The sequence below is a fragment of the Saccoglossus kowalevskii genome, chromosome 18 (assembly GCF_978046115.1).
Source record: "Saccoglossus kowalevskii chromosome 18, keSacKowa6.1, whole genome shotgun sequence".
Classification (NCBI taxonomy): domain Eukaryota; kingdom Metazoa; phylum Hemichordata; class Enteropneusta; family Harrimaniidae; genus Saccoglossus; species Saccoglossus kowalevskii.
In genome coordinates, this window is record NC_140658.1 from 11,355,943 (window position 1) to 11,370,961 (window position 15,019).

The 15,019-nt window shown below is 34.4% G+C and overlaps 1 protein-coding gene across 1 annotated transcript in view; it reads left to right on the top strand.

Annotated features, from left to right (window-relative positions):
• The first annotated feature begins 12,703 nt into the window (after window positions 1-12,703).
• Window positions 12,704-15,019, top strand: part of LOC146731547 (mitogen-activated protein kinase 15-like) — a 58,933-nt gene continuing 56,617 nt past the window's right edge. The window contains exons 1-3 of the mRNA XM_085492920.1: window positions 12,704-12,857; window positions 13,516-13,614; window positions 14,985-15,014. Coding sequence (XP_085349046.1) covers window positions 12,792-12,857; window positions 13,516-13,614; window positions 14,985-15,014 — 195 coding nt within the window. The 5' untranslated portion in view covers window positions 12,704-12,791. The remainder of the gene's footprint in view (window positions 12,858-13,515; window positions 13,615-14,984; window positions 15,015-15,019) is intronic.

The following is a 15,019-nucleotide window of genomic DNA, read 5'->3' on the forward strand; positions in this document are numbered from 1 at the left end:
AAAACAACATAATTTATGTTTACACACATTTCCAGTCATAATTTCTTGACATAGTCGATGAGATTTGTAAAAATAATCATATTTCAAATGTTTGCTTACAGTTCCACAGTATCGCATAATATCGTTTTGTAACCATAGCGACTACAATTAAAGAAGGTACATTGGATAGACAGTAAACAACATTTTTGGGACAAACAATTCTAATATTTTTGCATAAATCAATCCATGGCTGAGGGGAGTACGGGAGTACGCTGTAGACTCAGTAAATAGATAGATAGATAGATAGATATTCCCTACTATATATCCTGTGACAGACGAAGCGTAATTCGAGATGACGCAAGCACGCCACCAACGCCAATTGTCAGTAGATGGTTGTAGAATAGGAATTAATGAAAATAAAATAAATATTACTTTTAATCTTTACTCCAATCATTAACTATCCCAGGTGAATATAAATATTCGTATAATATAAATATTCTCCAGCAATACTCATAATACGTGACAAAATAGATTATGAACTCACTTTACCATAAAATGTGCATCTCGTTTTGAATAATTTTGAACAAATAATTTTGCTAAGAGCACTGAAAACGTCTGTGCAACAAATTCACGTCAATGTATTCAAGAGTGGCCTACTTGTTTTCTCTTTTTTTTGGTCTTATTTTCGTGGCCACTTCCTGTTTTTACATTTCCTTGGTTTCCACGTCACTTACTTCGTTGTATAATCAGCTGTGTAAATGCTAAATTGTGAGTAATATAACATATTTTACAAAATTATTAAATTCTTCAAAAATTGGTATCACGCGGCACTAAGTCCCCGTTTTTTTTTGCACAGACATCCGAAAAAAAATCATTCAAAACAGCGCCCCCACAGGGGTAAATAAGTTAATGCACGCGTTTTTTTTACACACACGAAATTTTCATTCGACCTCACACCCGCCATTTTTAAAAACACACACGTCATTTTTAAACACACACGTCATTTTTTAACACACACGTCGTGTTTAAACACACGCAATTTTTAAAAACACACACGTCATTTTTAAACACACACGTCGTTTTTAAACACACGCCATTTTTGAAACACACACGTCGTTTTTAAACACACACGTCATTTTTAAACACACACGTAATTTTTAAACACACACCATTTTTAAAAACACACACGTCATTTTTAAAACACACGTTTTTTAAAACACCCACGCCATTTAATATACACACATGATTTTTTAAAGCACATACCATTAAAACGCACAGTCATGCCGTTTTTTTAAAATGCACACATCATTTTAAAACACACACGCCACGGCCTCCAATACGTACATAAATTTGAATTATTAGTACATTTTCTTCCTGTATACACAAAATAATAAATTTACATTCCGCACCTCGTATATTGCCGCATAACGGCAAACTGAACTTTTGCCGGTGAATTGCGGTTTGCTGAATTGTTACTGGGAAGATAATTTAATGACTACAAAACGCCTTGCAGCGAACGAGGATGAACTTATATGGCGGACTTGATGACGTATCAGGCAAAATTAATGTGTGACACTGAACTCCGTCGTCTCGTTATGGGGTGAGAATACCGCCAAAATTAGCTTGGTGTCATTATTTGAACATTGTTTAGTTGTTTGGTCTTTATTTGGAAATTTGTTTGGTTAATATTTGGTCATTATTCGGTTATTTGGTATTTATTTAAACATTATTTTGCGTTTATTTCATTATTGTGGTATCGTATTGCCATCGTTTCATTATTTCAACTTTATTTCTCAATTATTTCATTATTTTGCAATTGCTACAATATTATTTTGTCATTGTTTCATTATGTTACAATTGTGTCGTTATTTAGACATTATCTTGACGTTCAATTGTCATAAGATCCGGTTATTTTCACGTCCAAATGTCTTGACACTCGGTTCGCCGGACTTGCGATTACCTCAACATTCGATTACCTGACCTACATTAGCTGACCCCACTATACGTGTAGTATTCAATCCATAGTCCCGGGCCGCCTGCGATAAAGCATTGCTCATGATGGCAATGTAGCCTTTGTAAATTTCTAAATGATGGCCGTTTCATCAACATCCAGGGAACTGGCTGAGGTCATTTGTATGCGAGTCCAAGGAAGAAGCGAAACGCACGGAATCTCAACTTAAAGTCATCGTACGGGCAATGTATACCACCCCACCCCTGGGTGGTCCAAGAATCGTGGAAACCATTTTAAACACACCTGAACTGAAAAGCAGATTATTATTAACTCCCCCACAACCACCCTCACTCTCAAAAAAATGGGGCTTTCGGACTAAATAATCATGTCGAAGCTTACAGTGAGTCTACATGATTCCAGCCATTTCTAGACATAATTTCAAATATACCCGAACTGAGAAGCCAGTTGTTAGTTGTAGCACTATCCCCATTGTATTTTTTTTTTTTGCAAACGCTAAATGTCCATTTATCATAAACATATTAATTGAACCGTATCGAGCTATATTCAATTTAGCTAAACACATGATCTTGTGATTAGGGCCTGGGGATTAGGGCGTGGTGTGAAACCTAGCCTTCCAGATGTGAATTACACTTAACGCATACAAACTGTCTCTACTAGATACATATTTTTATACAACCATATTTACTTACAATATATGTAAGTATACCCGATATATATATATATATATATATATATATATATATATATATATATATATATATATATATATATATATATATATATATATATATATATATATATATATATATATATGTATATGTATATATATATATATAGGAAGGTAGTCGATTATTCCAGTTGAAAGTGCTCGATACTAAACGATGAGTTTGTAGAGCAGATTTACATACGTGGACAGAGAAATTAAGACACGACTACATGAGTAAAGTTGACTCTGCAGTACTGTTTCGTAAGGTACATGGAGTACCTCACTCATCAGGAGTTAAGACTTTATTCTTTTTTTAGCTCCATGATTAAATAAACCACCGAAACAGACTACAGTATAAGCACTACAGATTTGCATAACAATGGAGTGTGTTTATGATATTAAAACTAGTTGTTGCATAGCAACGATTTGGCTCTGTGTCTACAGGAAGAAAAAAAGCTCATTTCTTTTATTTAAACTACATTAATGTGGTTGGAAAATTATAATATATTTCTCTCTAATGCATAAGTTGCAACGTTTGCTTGAAGTATTATATGATGCAGCACGCGATAACACTCTCCATTTGATGTCATAATCGATGTTATTGTCTTTTAATGACCAAGCGTATTTACTGTTCTGTTGCGTTTCTCAATGATTGCCTAGCGATGCAGTGTGGTTTCTGTACCGGGTTTTAAATTCATTTCCTGTTAGTCCCACATACGTTTCACACTTGTTGTTGCCTTGCCGTCTGATATTAGCTTGGTAAATCAAGGCCGATTGTAAACAATTTCCGTCTAAGGGACATTCAGATTTCGTACGGCAGTTACATAATCTGTTGATCTCGGTACTGGGTGTGTTCGTGTTGGCCGCTGTAAGTTGTTGTTTGTTTTGATTGCAGATTATTTGCTTCACGTTATTCGTACAACTGTAGCTCAATTTGATGGTGTTACGGCTGAAAATATATATATATATATACACACAACTGACAAGAACATATTTTGTATATATGCATGTGCACTTCTTTCACTCAAGCGTTGTTTTAACGCTCTGCTGACAGGTTGAGGGAGCTGAAAGGTATGGCTTATAGAATTATGCTAATGCGTCAACAACTCGTAGACAACCTGGAGAAAGAAGGATCGACTCGTAATTGGCCAGTGGCGGATCCAGGGGGGGGGGCAAAGGGCCATGGCCCCTCCAAACGCATGAAAATGCATCTGGATTACGCATAGCATCGTCCGAATCGCACGGTCCAGTGTATTCGACCTATAGGCCTGGACCCCCCCCCCCCCAATACATTTTGCTGGATCTGCCATTGTAATTGGCAGCATATCACTGAACAGATCGGTATGTTCTGCTATACTGGACTCACAACCGAACAGGTAGGAGCCTAATTTACAGTGTACTTATTTATTATTCTACGTAAGTGTGGTTGGTTGGCTATAATTATCTCTTTGCAAAGTACTGTAGTTGAGTGGAAATCAGCGCCTGTTTTTCAAAAATGTAAACTTCATAGACTCGATATTAGAATATGTAAATGTAAGGAATTTGAATATGTAAACTTACGGATTTAGTATAAGAATATTTAATCATCATGGATTAGGAAATTGAATATGTAAACTTCATGGATTCGGTATTTGAATATGTAAACTTCGTGGATTTGGTATTTGAATATGTAAACTTCATGGATTCGGCATTTGAATATGTAAACTTCATATATTCGGTATTTGAATATGTGAACTTCATGGATTCGGTATTTGAATATATGTAAACTTCATGGACTCGGTATTTGAATATGTAAATTTCATGAATTTGAATATGTAAACTTACGGATTTAGTATCAGGATATTTAATCATCATGGATTATAATTAGGAAAATAAATATGTAAACTTCATGAATTCGGTATTTGAATACGTAAACTTCATGGATTTGGTATTTGAATATGTAAACTTCATGAATTCGGTATTTGAATATATAAACTTCATGGATTCAGTATTTGAATATATAAACTTCATGGATTCGGTATTTGAATATGTAAACTTCATGGATTCGGTATTTGATTATGTAAACTTCATGGATTCGGTATTTGAATATGTAAACTTCATGGATTCGGTATTTGATTATGTAAACTTCATGGATTCGCTATTTGAATATATAAAGTTCATAGATTCAGTATTTGAATATGTAAACTTGTGTGAACCATGATGGTAATTTCATTACTCTCACTTTGTAACTTTCAGGTGGACAGGATCACAAAGGAGTTTGGCATACACCTCACAAAAGACGGAAGAATCAATGAAGAACAAGCTACTCTGGTTTAAAAACTACCTTTCTGTCCGTTATCAATCAGTGAAAATTAACAATATTACATCTACATATAAACCAATAAAGTGTGGTGTTCCACAAGGATCGATTCTTGGCCCACTTTTATTCCTAATTTACATAAATGATATCAATAACTCAACTAATGCTTTTGACTTTCGCCTATTTGCAGACGATACTAACCTCTTTCAGTATATTAAAAGTGACACAATCAAACTTGCACATACTAACAACGATTTTCAAAGAGTCTGTGAATGGTGCAGTGCCAACAAACTTACAGTCAATGTAGAAAAAACCAAATGCATGACTATTAAAACGCCTCATAAACACCTGGGCATTGAGGGCAGCTTGGATATAAATGTGTTTGAGATAGAGGGCGTTTGTTCAATCAATTATCTTGGCGTGTCCATTGACCAGCACCTCAACTGGAAACCTCACATTGAAAAAGTAAAAAAAATAATTACCCCTAAAGTTGGTATTATCTCCCAGATCAGACATTATGTGCCCAAATCAGTTTTACTTTTGTTATACAATTCCCTGATTCTCCCGCATATTAGTTATTGTTTAGAAATATGGGGAAACGCCTATCATACACTATTAGAGCCTATCCTTCTTTTGCAAAAGAAAGTTGTACGGCTTATCTCATTTGCTGTTTACAATGCACATACTGCCCCTCTATTTAAAAAACTGGGCATACTTGATATTCACAAGTTGTGTAAATTTAAGATATGTCTGTTCATTTATGATCTGAAAAGCAACCGCTATGCCCATACTATCAATGACTATCTCTCCCCTCTACCTCATTTATGTCCAACACGACTTGCGTCAGGTAATAACTACTATGTCCCCAGGATGAATCTTTCACTTTCCCAACATACTTTAAAATATACAGCCGTAAAACATTGGAATTCTCTACCTGAGCCAATCAAACAAATTACTAATAGAATAACTTTCAAAAGTTCCCTAAAACAACATATACTGAACAACGTACTTTAATATTTAAATACTAGCTTTATCATATGTATGATACAAATATTATTTGCAGCTAAACTTTATTTGTACTTGCCCACGATTGTTCCACTAATAATATGATGTGCAGAGTAGCGCATTAACAGCTCCATTTTTTTTTTCTTCTTTCGTTTTTTCTCTCATTTTTGTTGTTATTATTATTATTTTACTTATTTATTTCTGGAGATTTTGTTTTTTGTTTGTATGTGTATATATGTATGTGTGTGCACGTATATATACATATATATATATATATAGCCTGCATAGAAATGTATATTGGTTAGGATTGGGCCACAGACTAGATTAGATCAGATGAACTACCTCTGTGTTCCACACCAAGAAATTATTATTATTATTATTATTATTATTGTTATTATTATAAGATTACTAGAATTGTTATTATTATTGGTGAAAATAAATCATATGTCATATATGTCACGCACGCACACAGGGCAAAACATAACTCTCCGTTTTCGGACTACGTCCGAACAGGGACTAATAATCACTATCTTGCTCATAAGTGAGATGCCTTTTTTAGTATAATGGTAGTGTGCCCTCAACGGCCAGTGTGGGTCAGCTTTCGCTTTGAATTATGTAGTTTGGCGAAGGATGCTTCTTGGGCTAAACGAAAGTCCTACGTTTTGCTAATAATGGTGTTTTATTAATTATGAAGTTCTGATGTGTTATTTGTGATTTATTTACGATGGTTATTTCATAAAAGTGTTGCCCCATTTCATTCTCTCTCTCTCTCTCTCTCTCTCTCTCTCTCTCTCTCTCTCTCTCTCTCTCTCTCTCTCTCTCTCTCTCAAAATCAACACTACACCCCTCTAATAACAAAAATACGGAAATAACACGAGTAGTAAAAGTCGTGTGGTGTTTCATCACAAAATGGCGGTGTGTGGTGGCAGAGATACTTTCGGTGATCTAACTGCAAGGAACTCTGGGAAGAAGAATGGATTGAGCTGCTTCGCAAAATGAAGTATTAGGGCTGGATAGCTTTGAATCCGAACTGATCGATTTTGTCCAGTCAACAAAGGACACTTGGTGCTATTAATGAAGGCGTTTTGACTTGATTTATAATTCAGTTTAGTGTGAAATTGCGTTTTTCCGATCTCTACTCGGACCGAGCTGAATTGAACTCCCGCAAATCGCGAGACTCGGTTTCCATTGGAAACAAGATGGCGGCGCCCATGAAGTAAACACGGAAGTGTGAAATTTCTCAACCGCAAGCCAGATAAGTGCGTTACGAATATAATCGATTGCTACCATTGCCTTATGTACAACTTATGTGTACGTCTTCGTGATTGAAGACAGCGCCCTCAACTTAAAAAAGTACATAACTGCAGCAGAAGCTATGCCCGTTTTCTGCTAGAATTCGTGGTATCTACGACACCTTTACATGCTGCAGAGTTTGTATTCAACGTCTCTGTATGACTAATGCCAGACATCGTACATCCGTCGAGCAGTTCAACGTACACCTGAGTGGACTCTTGTATTGCTGATGCGAACTCTTTTATTTTATATCTGTATTGGGGTAGTATTTTATATTGAAAAGGAATATTGTACCATCACTGTTGAACGTTAATACATTGTTTATGCATACTTTGATTATTTATCTGCTTATGAGTCTCTTGCATGTGTGTGTCCTGCGCTACCATTTCGGACCATATAAATTGATTATTTTGTCTACCCTTAGTCTGCTCTATCGCTAGCCCGGGGGCATTGTTTTTGGAAAGAAGGGTAACACTCACGCTATCTATGAAGTAACAAAACATGACACTGTTCCCTCAGTCAGTCCATTTAGTGACACGTCAACTGAACATGAAAGAGCGCATGCTCAATGAAATATAGACTGACTTGCTGAACACACCACTGAAGTTGCACATACCCCCGGTATATAAGATATCTTTTATTTAAGTATTTGTAACCATGGTTATAGACAGGGTTATAGCCAGAAAATAAAAAGAGCCAGTCCAAAATTTACATTGAAGTGCAAGATATAGTAATTGCTGCTCTGCATATTTATACTATTATTTGTTGATTATTTATGGTTTTATGGTAAAAACTGAAAATTATCAACTACACATTGACAGGTTTGAAGAAATATAGCCTGTCAAATTGTGTGTCTTTCTAAAATAAAAGGTGGCTGGCTAAAATCCTGATAGTAAAGGTATTGTGTGTTATCCTGCATGGTCATGCTGCTTTGTGATTCACAATACCTCAACGGCAATACAAAGCATTGTTCAATAATTTACAAACATTTAAAATGATACAATGTGATTTGACATTGTTTTATTAAAGTGTGATGGCACAAAAAAGCCCATACTAATGATAAGGTATTGTAATTTGCATACAAATATGTATAGTTCTATCTAGAATAGTTTGTGGTATTAATCTTTGAGTTTCACATTTTCAATGGTTGGGATGAATTAACCTTTTCACCACCAGACTTTCTGACCCAAATTTTTCTGCACTTTTTTTCTTATATTCTTCAATCTTTTTCTAAATGAACCCTAATTTTGGATCCAACAGACAGTTTTTACTCAAAAAATGTGGCTATTTTTGTCTCAATCGTCTAAAAGAAAGTGCAGACTATAAACGCGACTATTTTATGAATTTGTGATGAAAAGAGGGACTGGTTAAATGTAGAAAAACATACCCAATTGCTATCCAAGTAAATACAGAACAAACCAATGACCTGCATGACACATGCATTGCAATACACAGTGAAATTATTGGTAGAATAAAAAAAACTTGATTGAGTAAGCTTCTGTAGTTAAAACAATGTTGATATCGAAAATGCAGCATTTATGAACCCTAGCATATCAGCTGAATGAATAATTAAAGCTAGAGAATGTGCATAATTAATGTTGAAGTTATTTAAGTATTATAAAACTATAACTACATATTTCAATCCATATTTCATTTCTCAACTTACTCAAATCAGCTGTCATATTTATTGATAGAAGAAAGGCAGTTTCAAGAAAAAAAAAGTTTAGGGTATTTTGCATAAATTATATTTTAAGTACACTGTCGCAACATTAATATGCTTACATAGTTTATTTATTTGTTTGCACTCTGTAAAGACGACACTACGAGTTGTTATTGTTATACCTTTAATTATATTTATGTAATGAACGACATTTACATACAATGAAGCAATCTGCATTTTTATTATAAAAAAAATGTTTTTTTTTTTTCCAACTTTATTTGAACCATGTATGTCTGTTTTATTGATATAAATAAGAAACATTTATGTGCGAAAAATTGGATTTGTGTTTGTTTTTCAAACATACATCGCTATGTGTGAAACCATTATATCGTGGAATTCAACTGAAATTCAATTGAAATTCAATTCACACAAATTGGTAATTTTTACCACTAAGAATACCGGTATATTTCATAATTGGAAAATTAAATTTCAGATCATTTCCACAACACTGATATTTCTGTACATATATGCATTATATGTATTGTGTTTTATTACTAACATTTTATCAACCAATGAAAACTATTTCTAAGGAAACAAACCTAAGTAGTTACATTGAATGAATGAATATTCATTGAACTCATCGCAAAAAGGCGTTAACTTAGTGAATTTGCAGTATTGATCTTGCCGACGAGACATACACTATTCTGTCTAGCGTTAATGAAGTCTGATGCCGTTCGGCCGGTGAGGGCCTACTCACGTCTACAGGCTATATGCATGTAGTTGACTATAACATAACTGGGCCAGTTCAGATTATATGCAAATTTATAACAGTACCTTTTTTTGTGAATTCACGGCGCAAAGGACACATAGAAATTCTTCAATTGACATGGATTAGATTCAATTGACATGGATTGGATTCACTTGACATGGATTAGATTCAATTGACATGGATTAGATTCAATTGACATGGATTAGATTCAATTGACAAGGTTCATAAAATATGAAAGGCATGAATAATTTTTATGGAAATCTGTAATACTTTCACCTCTGTTGACCTTCATGTTTCATTCCAATAATCACCATTACCCACAATCCTGTGAGTATTTTCTTCAATCATCGACAAATTTTCTGCCATACATGTAAAATATATTCATTTGCTTTCAACTGTTAAAATTTATGAAAAAAAAATATGCAAATAGTATCTTTAAATCTGAACTTAACCTGCATATACATTAAGGGTTACAGTTATACTTTCAAACCAATTTTATAAAACAACTGACAATGATCTACCAATCACAGTTCTGACAAAAACACCTTATTTGCATAAAATGGCAGAGTAACAAAATATCATATTTGTCTAATGAAAGTGAATCTGCTTACGTGTTAAAGTTAATATTAACAAATTAGAGTGAGTTACCGGTAGTTGTATATGCTGGTTTAAGTACACAAATGTTGTTGGTCATAAATTGCATGACAATGTTCATTGGTTTATTATGTACAATGTACAATCATAGAGCTAATGTTCCATGGCACAATGAAATAGAATTATTATATGTGTTACAGTGACATATTCTGAGAAACTTGTTCTAATATTTTTTAAATATTTTTACAACAATTTCATAGAACACAATGTTAAGGAAAAATTGCATTTTTTGACAGCTTTTAAACCCAAGATTTTAAAAATAATTCAGAACAGTACCCCATAATTCACAATATAAGATTTTTTTCAGTATATATGTCACCAGCCTACTATTAGAGACATGACATAATATCTCTGCCATGGGAACCCGTGGGAAACGCATTATACCTGTAACAGTGCCAAAATGGCAATTACCAGGGTATCTAATAAAGTACAACCAACATTTTCTCGAAAATAAAGCTGGTGACCCCCAACTTTTTTTAAGTCAATAATCTTATATTGCCTCAGAGTACAATTTATTGTAAAATGAATAAAATTTCATTTATGATTAGGCTTCTACCTAAAATGATGACGCAATTCAGTGATGTAACTGAAAAAAAAATATATTTACAGCTTACAGTACTGATATATATATATATATATAATGTATATATACAACATATTCTCTGAAATCTGCATGGAAACTATTGTAAAGCGCTCAATTTTTGAAAAATCTTGTGAAAGCTTCAGTGATTACACATGTCTCTAAGAACCCGAGTAAGTTTTTCACTACAAATATTCACTAATGCACAGAAATTTGTCTCTTGTGTGTTTTACCCTATATGTCAGGTTAAGGGGTTGGCATTAGAAAATGTGGGGGGTGGGGAAAAAAAATTGAAAAAATTACAGCACCACCATCGTGAATGAAAAAAATATTGTGCACAGTAGTTCTACCCCCCCAAGTTTCTAATGGTCAAACCCTAACATTAATTTATTTGTGTTCAATTATTTTCTCCATGTTATACAATGTCTTGAACATTTTAGATCCACTGTAGACACACTGGATGGGAGTACCTACACATCGGTACCCCATATGGTAAAAGAACTCGACCGCCCTGGTAGAGCTCTGCACTCTGATTGGACGGAGGCATTCCTGTGACATCATCTTCTCAATTGTCCTCACAAGAGACGTCCCGTAGCCTCGTCCTTGACATTGCAGTTTCACAAATAAAAAATTTATGAAATGATAATATTCGTCTTGAAAATTGTTACTGGAAGATGGTTCGGTTTTTGTTGTGATAGCTGGTTGAAAACAAGCCACAGCCACGAGCTGATTGCCAGGGGTCACTGACCCGAACAGAATGCGACTGTCTTCTACTGCATCAAAGTTTTCGCCTGATGTATCACGTGTAATTTGTCGAAAGAGGCGTCTGTTATTGTTAGTGTTTTCAACTTCAACAATATTCAATTCTTTACTCATGTTTGTATCTTGTATTAAGCCCAACCGATCTAAAATTAAAAAAAATAGGAAAATAATGGAATTCTGATTACAATAAATGCATTAATTATTCACTCGTTTTTTTAAATTTTCTATTTTTGCAAATGTATCAAAATTGCTAAATTAAAATCATGTGAACATTGTTTCTCTGCAAAGTTTGTGAAATTAAAACCTAGTGAAATTGCTCAAAACATTGAAATAGTGAAATGTAATGCCATTGAAAATAAATGTTTTCACAGTATTTTGATACAGTAAATTACCTGATGGCATGAAAGTTTGTTATAGAAATTTATAAAACATTAACCCGAAAGATTAAAATTAAATAGCTAACACTCATTCATATAGTTATGTGATACTTACAATAATACCTCTTGATAACTTACATGTAAACCTTAACCCCCCCCCCCCCAATTTAAGATGAGTCGCTCCTCAGTTTCAATAATTTTTGTTTTTCAAAACGTGGCCACGATTTCAGTCACGTACTTGGAACACAGGCGCCGGAACACATTGAATCATTTACGTCAAACACGTCACACGTTCTAGAAACATAAACATTGTACCTGTTCCTTTCTACAGAAGGGCTGTGACTGCATGCACATCATAACATAACTTCAGAATCCCTTTCTGTAAAACAGCGCCCACAGGCGTTGAACCATCTCAATATGGCGGCGCCCTACATAAACGCCTCTTCACTTAGTGGACCGAATTATTAGTACACATCACCAAATAACGGGCGATTATTTACTTGATTAAAATCATTATCTGTTATGCAGTGATTACCTGAGTATAGGATACTATCTTTTATAAAATCAAACAATTAGTTGCTGACTCATTTCCATTTTTATCTTGAAAACTACATAACGTACGTAAGGATACAACACTATACTTCGGTTGTGATTAGGTTTGGGGAAATACCTACATGAAAGGGGAATCCTTCGACGACTTGGCCTGCTTATCATTAACAAAATCGAAGGAAAGCCATGACTACGGAAATCGAAGAACACATTTTACAGAAATATGAGATCAAGACTCGTTTGGGCAAAGGGGTAAGTAAGATTTTGTACACAAAATGTGTTTGTTTTTGTATCAGACGTCGTTGATAGTTTAGTGCGAACGACATCACTGAACAACAGTTATTGTTGATTCACGCATCGGAAAAGATTACTTGTAAAAACTGACTACAGTGTTACGGGGCTCAGTAAGGACTGAGGATTGTTGACTGATTATGAGGTCTTCAGGAAAAATAAAACAAATAAACCATCAATGTAGTAGCCACTAATTTCCTTCGAATTTATACAACGCATTTCACAACTATACTATAGTAAGATGTTTTTCGAGATCTCGATCATTGTATCAGTGTACGATATTGTGCACAAAACCCAGATAAAAAATATATTGTCAGCAAAATCTTTACACACAAAATACAATATCAATATACAAATATCGATTTTGAGGCCATTTACCATTTTTTTAATGGTAAAAAGGTTATATATGATAAAAAAAAATTATATGTTTCCAAAAATATATTTTACATGTGAAATAATGAAAAGTTGATGTCATGTGTCATAATCAATAATTATGGCATTGGGCTGCAAAACAAAACAGTCAACTTTGTTGCTAAAGAGAGGAATTCAGATAGGACGCTACTAAACTCATAGAGAATGTGAATATGATATTTATACAAACACTTTGATTGTTTTACAGGCATATGGTATTGTATGGAAGGGAATTGATAGAAGAACTGGGGAGCTTGTCGCCATCAAAAAAGTGTTTGATGCGTTTAGAAACAGAACAGATGCACAGGTGAGCATTATTCCAGAGTCTAGAACGCTCACAATTCAACTCATTGCAGTAATAGGTTGAGTTTAGAAACAGAATGGATGCACAGGTGAGAATTATTCCTGAGTCTAGAACTCTCACGATTCAACTCATTGCAGTAATAGGTTGAGTTTAGAAACAGAACGGATGCACAGGTGAGCGTTATTCCTGAATCTAGAACTCTCACGATTCAACTCATTGCAGTAATAGGTTGAGTTTAGAAACAGAACAGATGCACAGGTGAGCGTTATTCCCGAGTCTAGAACTCTCACGATTCAACTCATTGCAATAATAGGTTGAGTTTAGAAACAGAACGGATGCACAGGTGAGCATTATTCTTGAGTCTAGAACTCTCACGATTCAACTCATTGCAGTAATAGGTTGAGTTTAGAAACAGAACGGATGCACAGGTGAGCGTTATTCTTGAGTCTAGAACTCTCACGATTCAACTCATTGCAGTAATAGGTTGAGTTTAGAAACAGAACAGATGCACAGGTGAGCGTTATTCCTGAGTCTAGAACTCTCACGATTCAACTTCATTGCAGTAATAGGTTGAGTTTAGAAACAGAACGGATGCACAGGTGAGCGTTATTCTTGAGTCTAGAACTCTCACGATTCAACTCATTGCAGTAATAGGTTGAGTTTAAAAACAGAACGGATGCACAGGTGAGAATTATTCCTGAGTCTAGAACTCTCACGATTCAACTCATTGCAGTAATTGGTTGGATTCACTGGCTCCAGATTATCTCAGTTCAGTTTAGCGATAATGTGTTGTGTCAAACAGGGGTTGAAGTACATGGATGAATGTAAGATGTTCGGTTAGTGGGGTGCGCATTGTGAGATATGAGTAATCTTATAGTTTTCAGGGCAAATATTATGTCAAATTTATGAGTTGACAAAAAATAATCCAGCCTCCATATATTGACCAATTGTGTATAACACCCATTTTAATAAAGTTTCTTTGGTAGTTATGATATGCATGTGGGACTTATTTTATTGGGACAGTTACTAGTAACCCCAAACTGAAATTCTGAAGATTTCAAAGTTTTTCATAACTGTTAAATATGAATTGTTCAGTGCATATATGACCTCATCCAGGACCTTAGAATTGTATTAATTAACCCTTTCAGTCAACTTCAACCACTGTCCATTTATAGTCCACATAAAATTTGTGAAAATTTAATTTTTCTTTTTTTTTCATCAAAATTAAGATTGAATGCATAGAAAATTATAGTTATAGTGAACAAATTTACCAAAATTGGAGTGAGAAACAAATTTGACGCTCTAAGGGTTAAGTGTGTGGATACGTTTTAAATGTTATTATTTGATATCTCATACAATATTTTGATTTACAGAGAACATTCAGAGAGATTATGTTTCTACAGGTAAG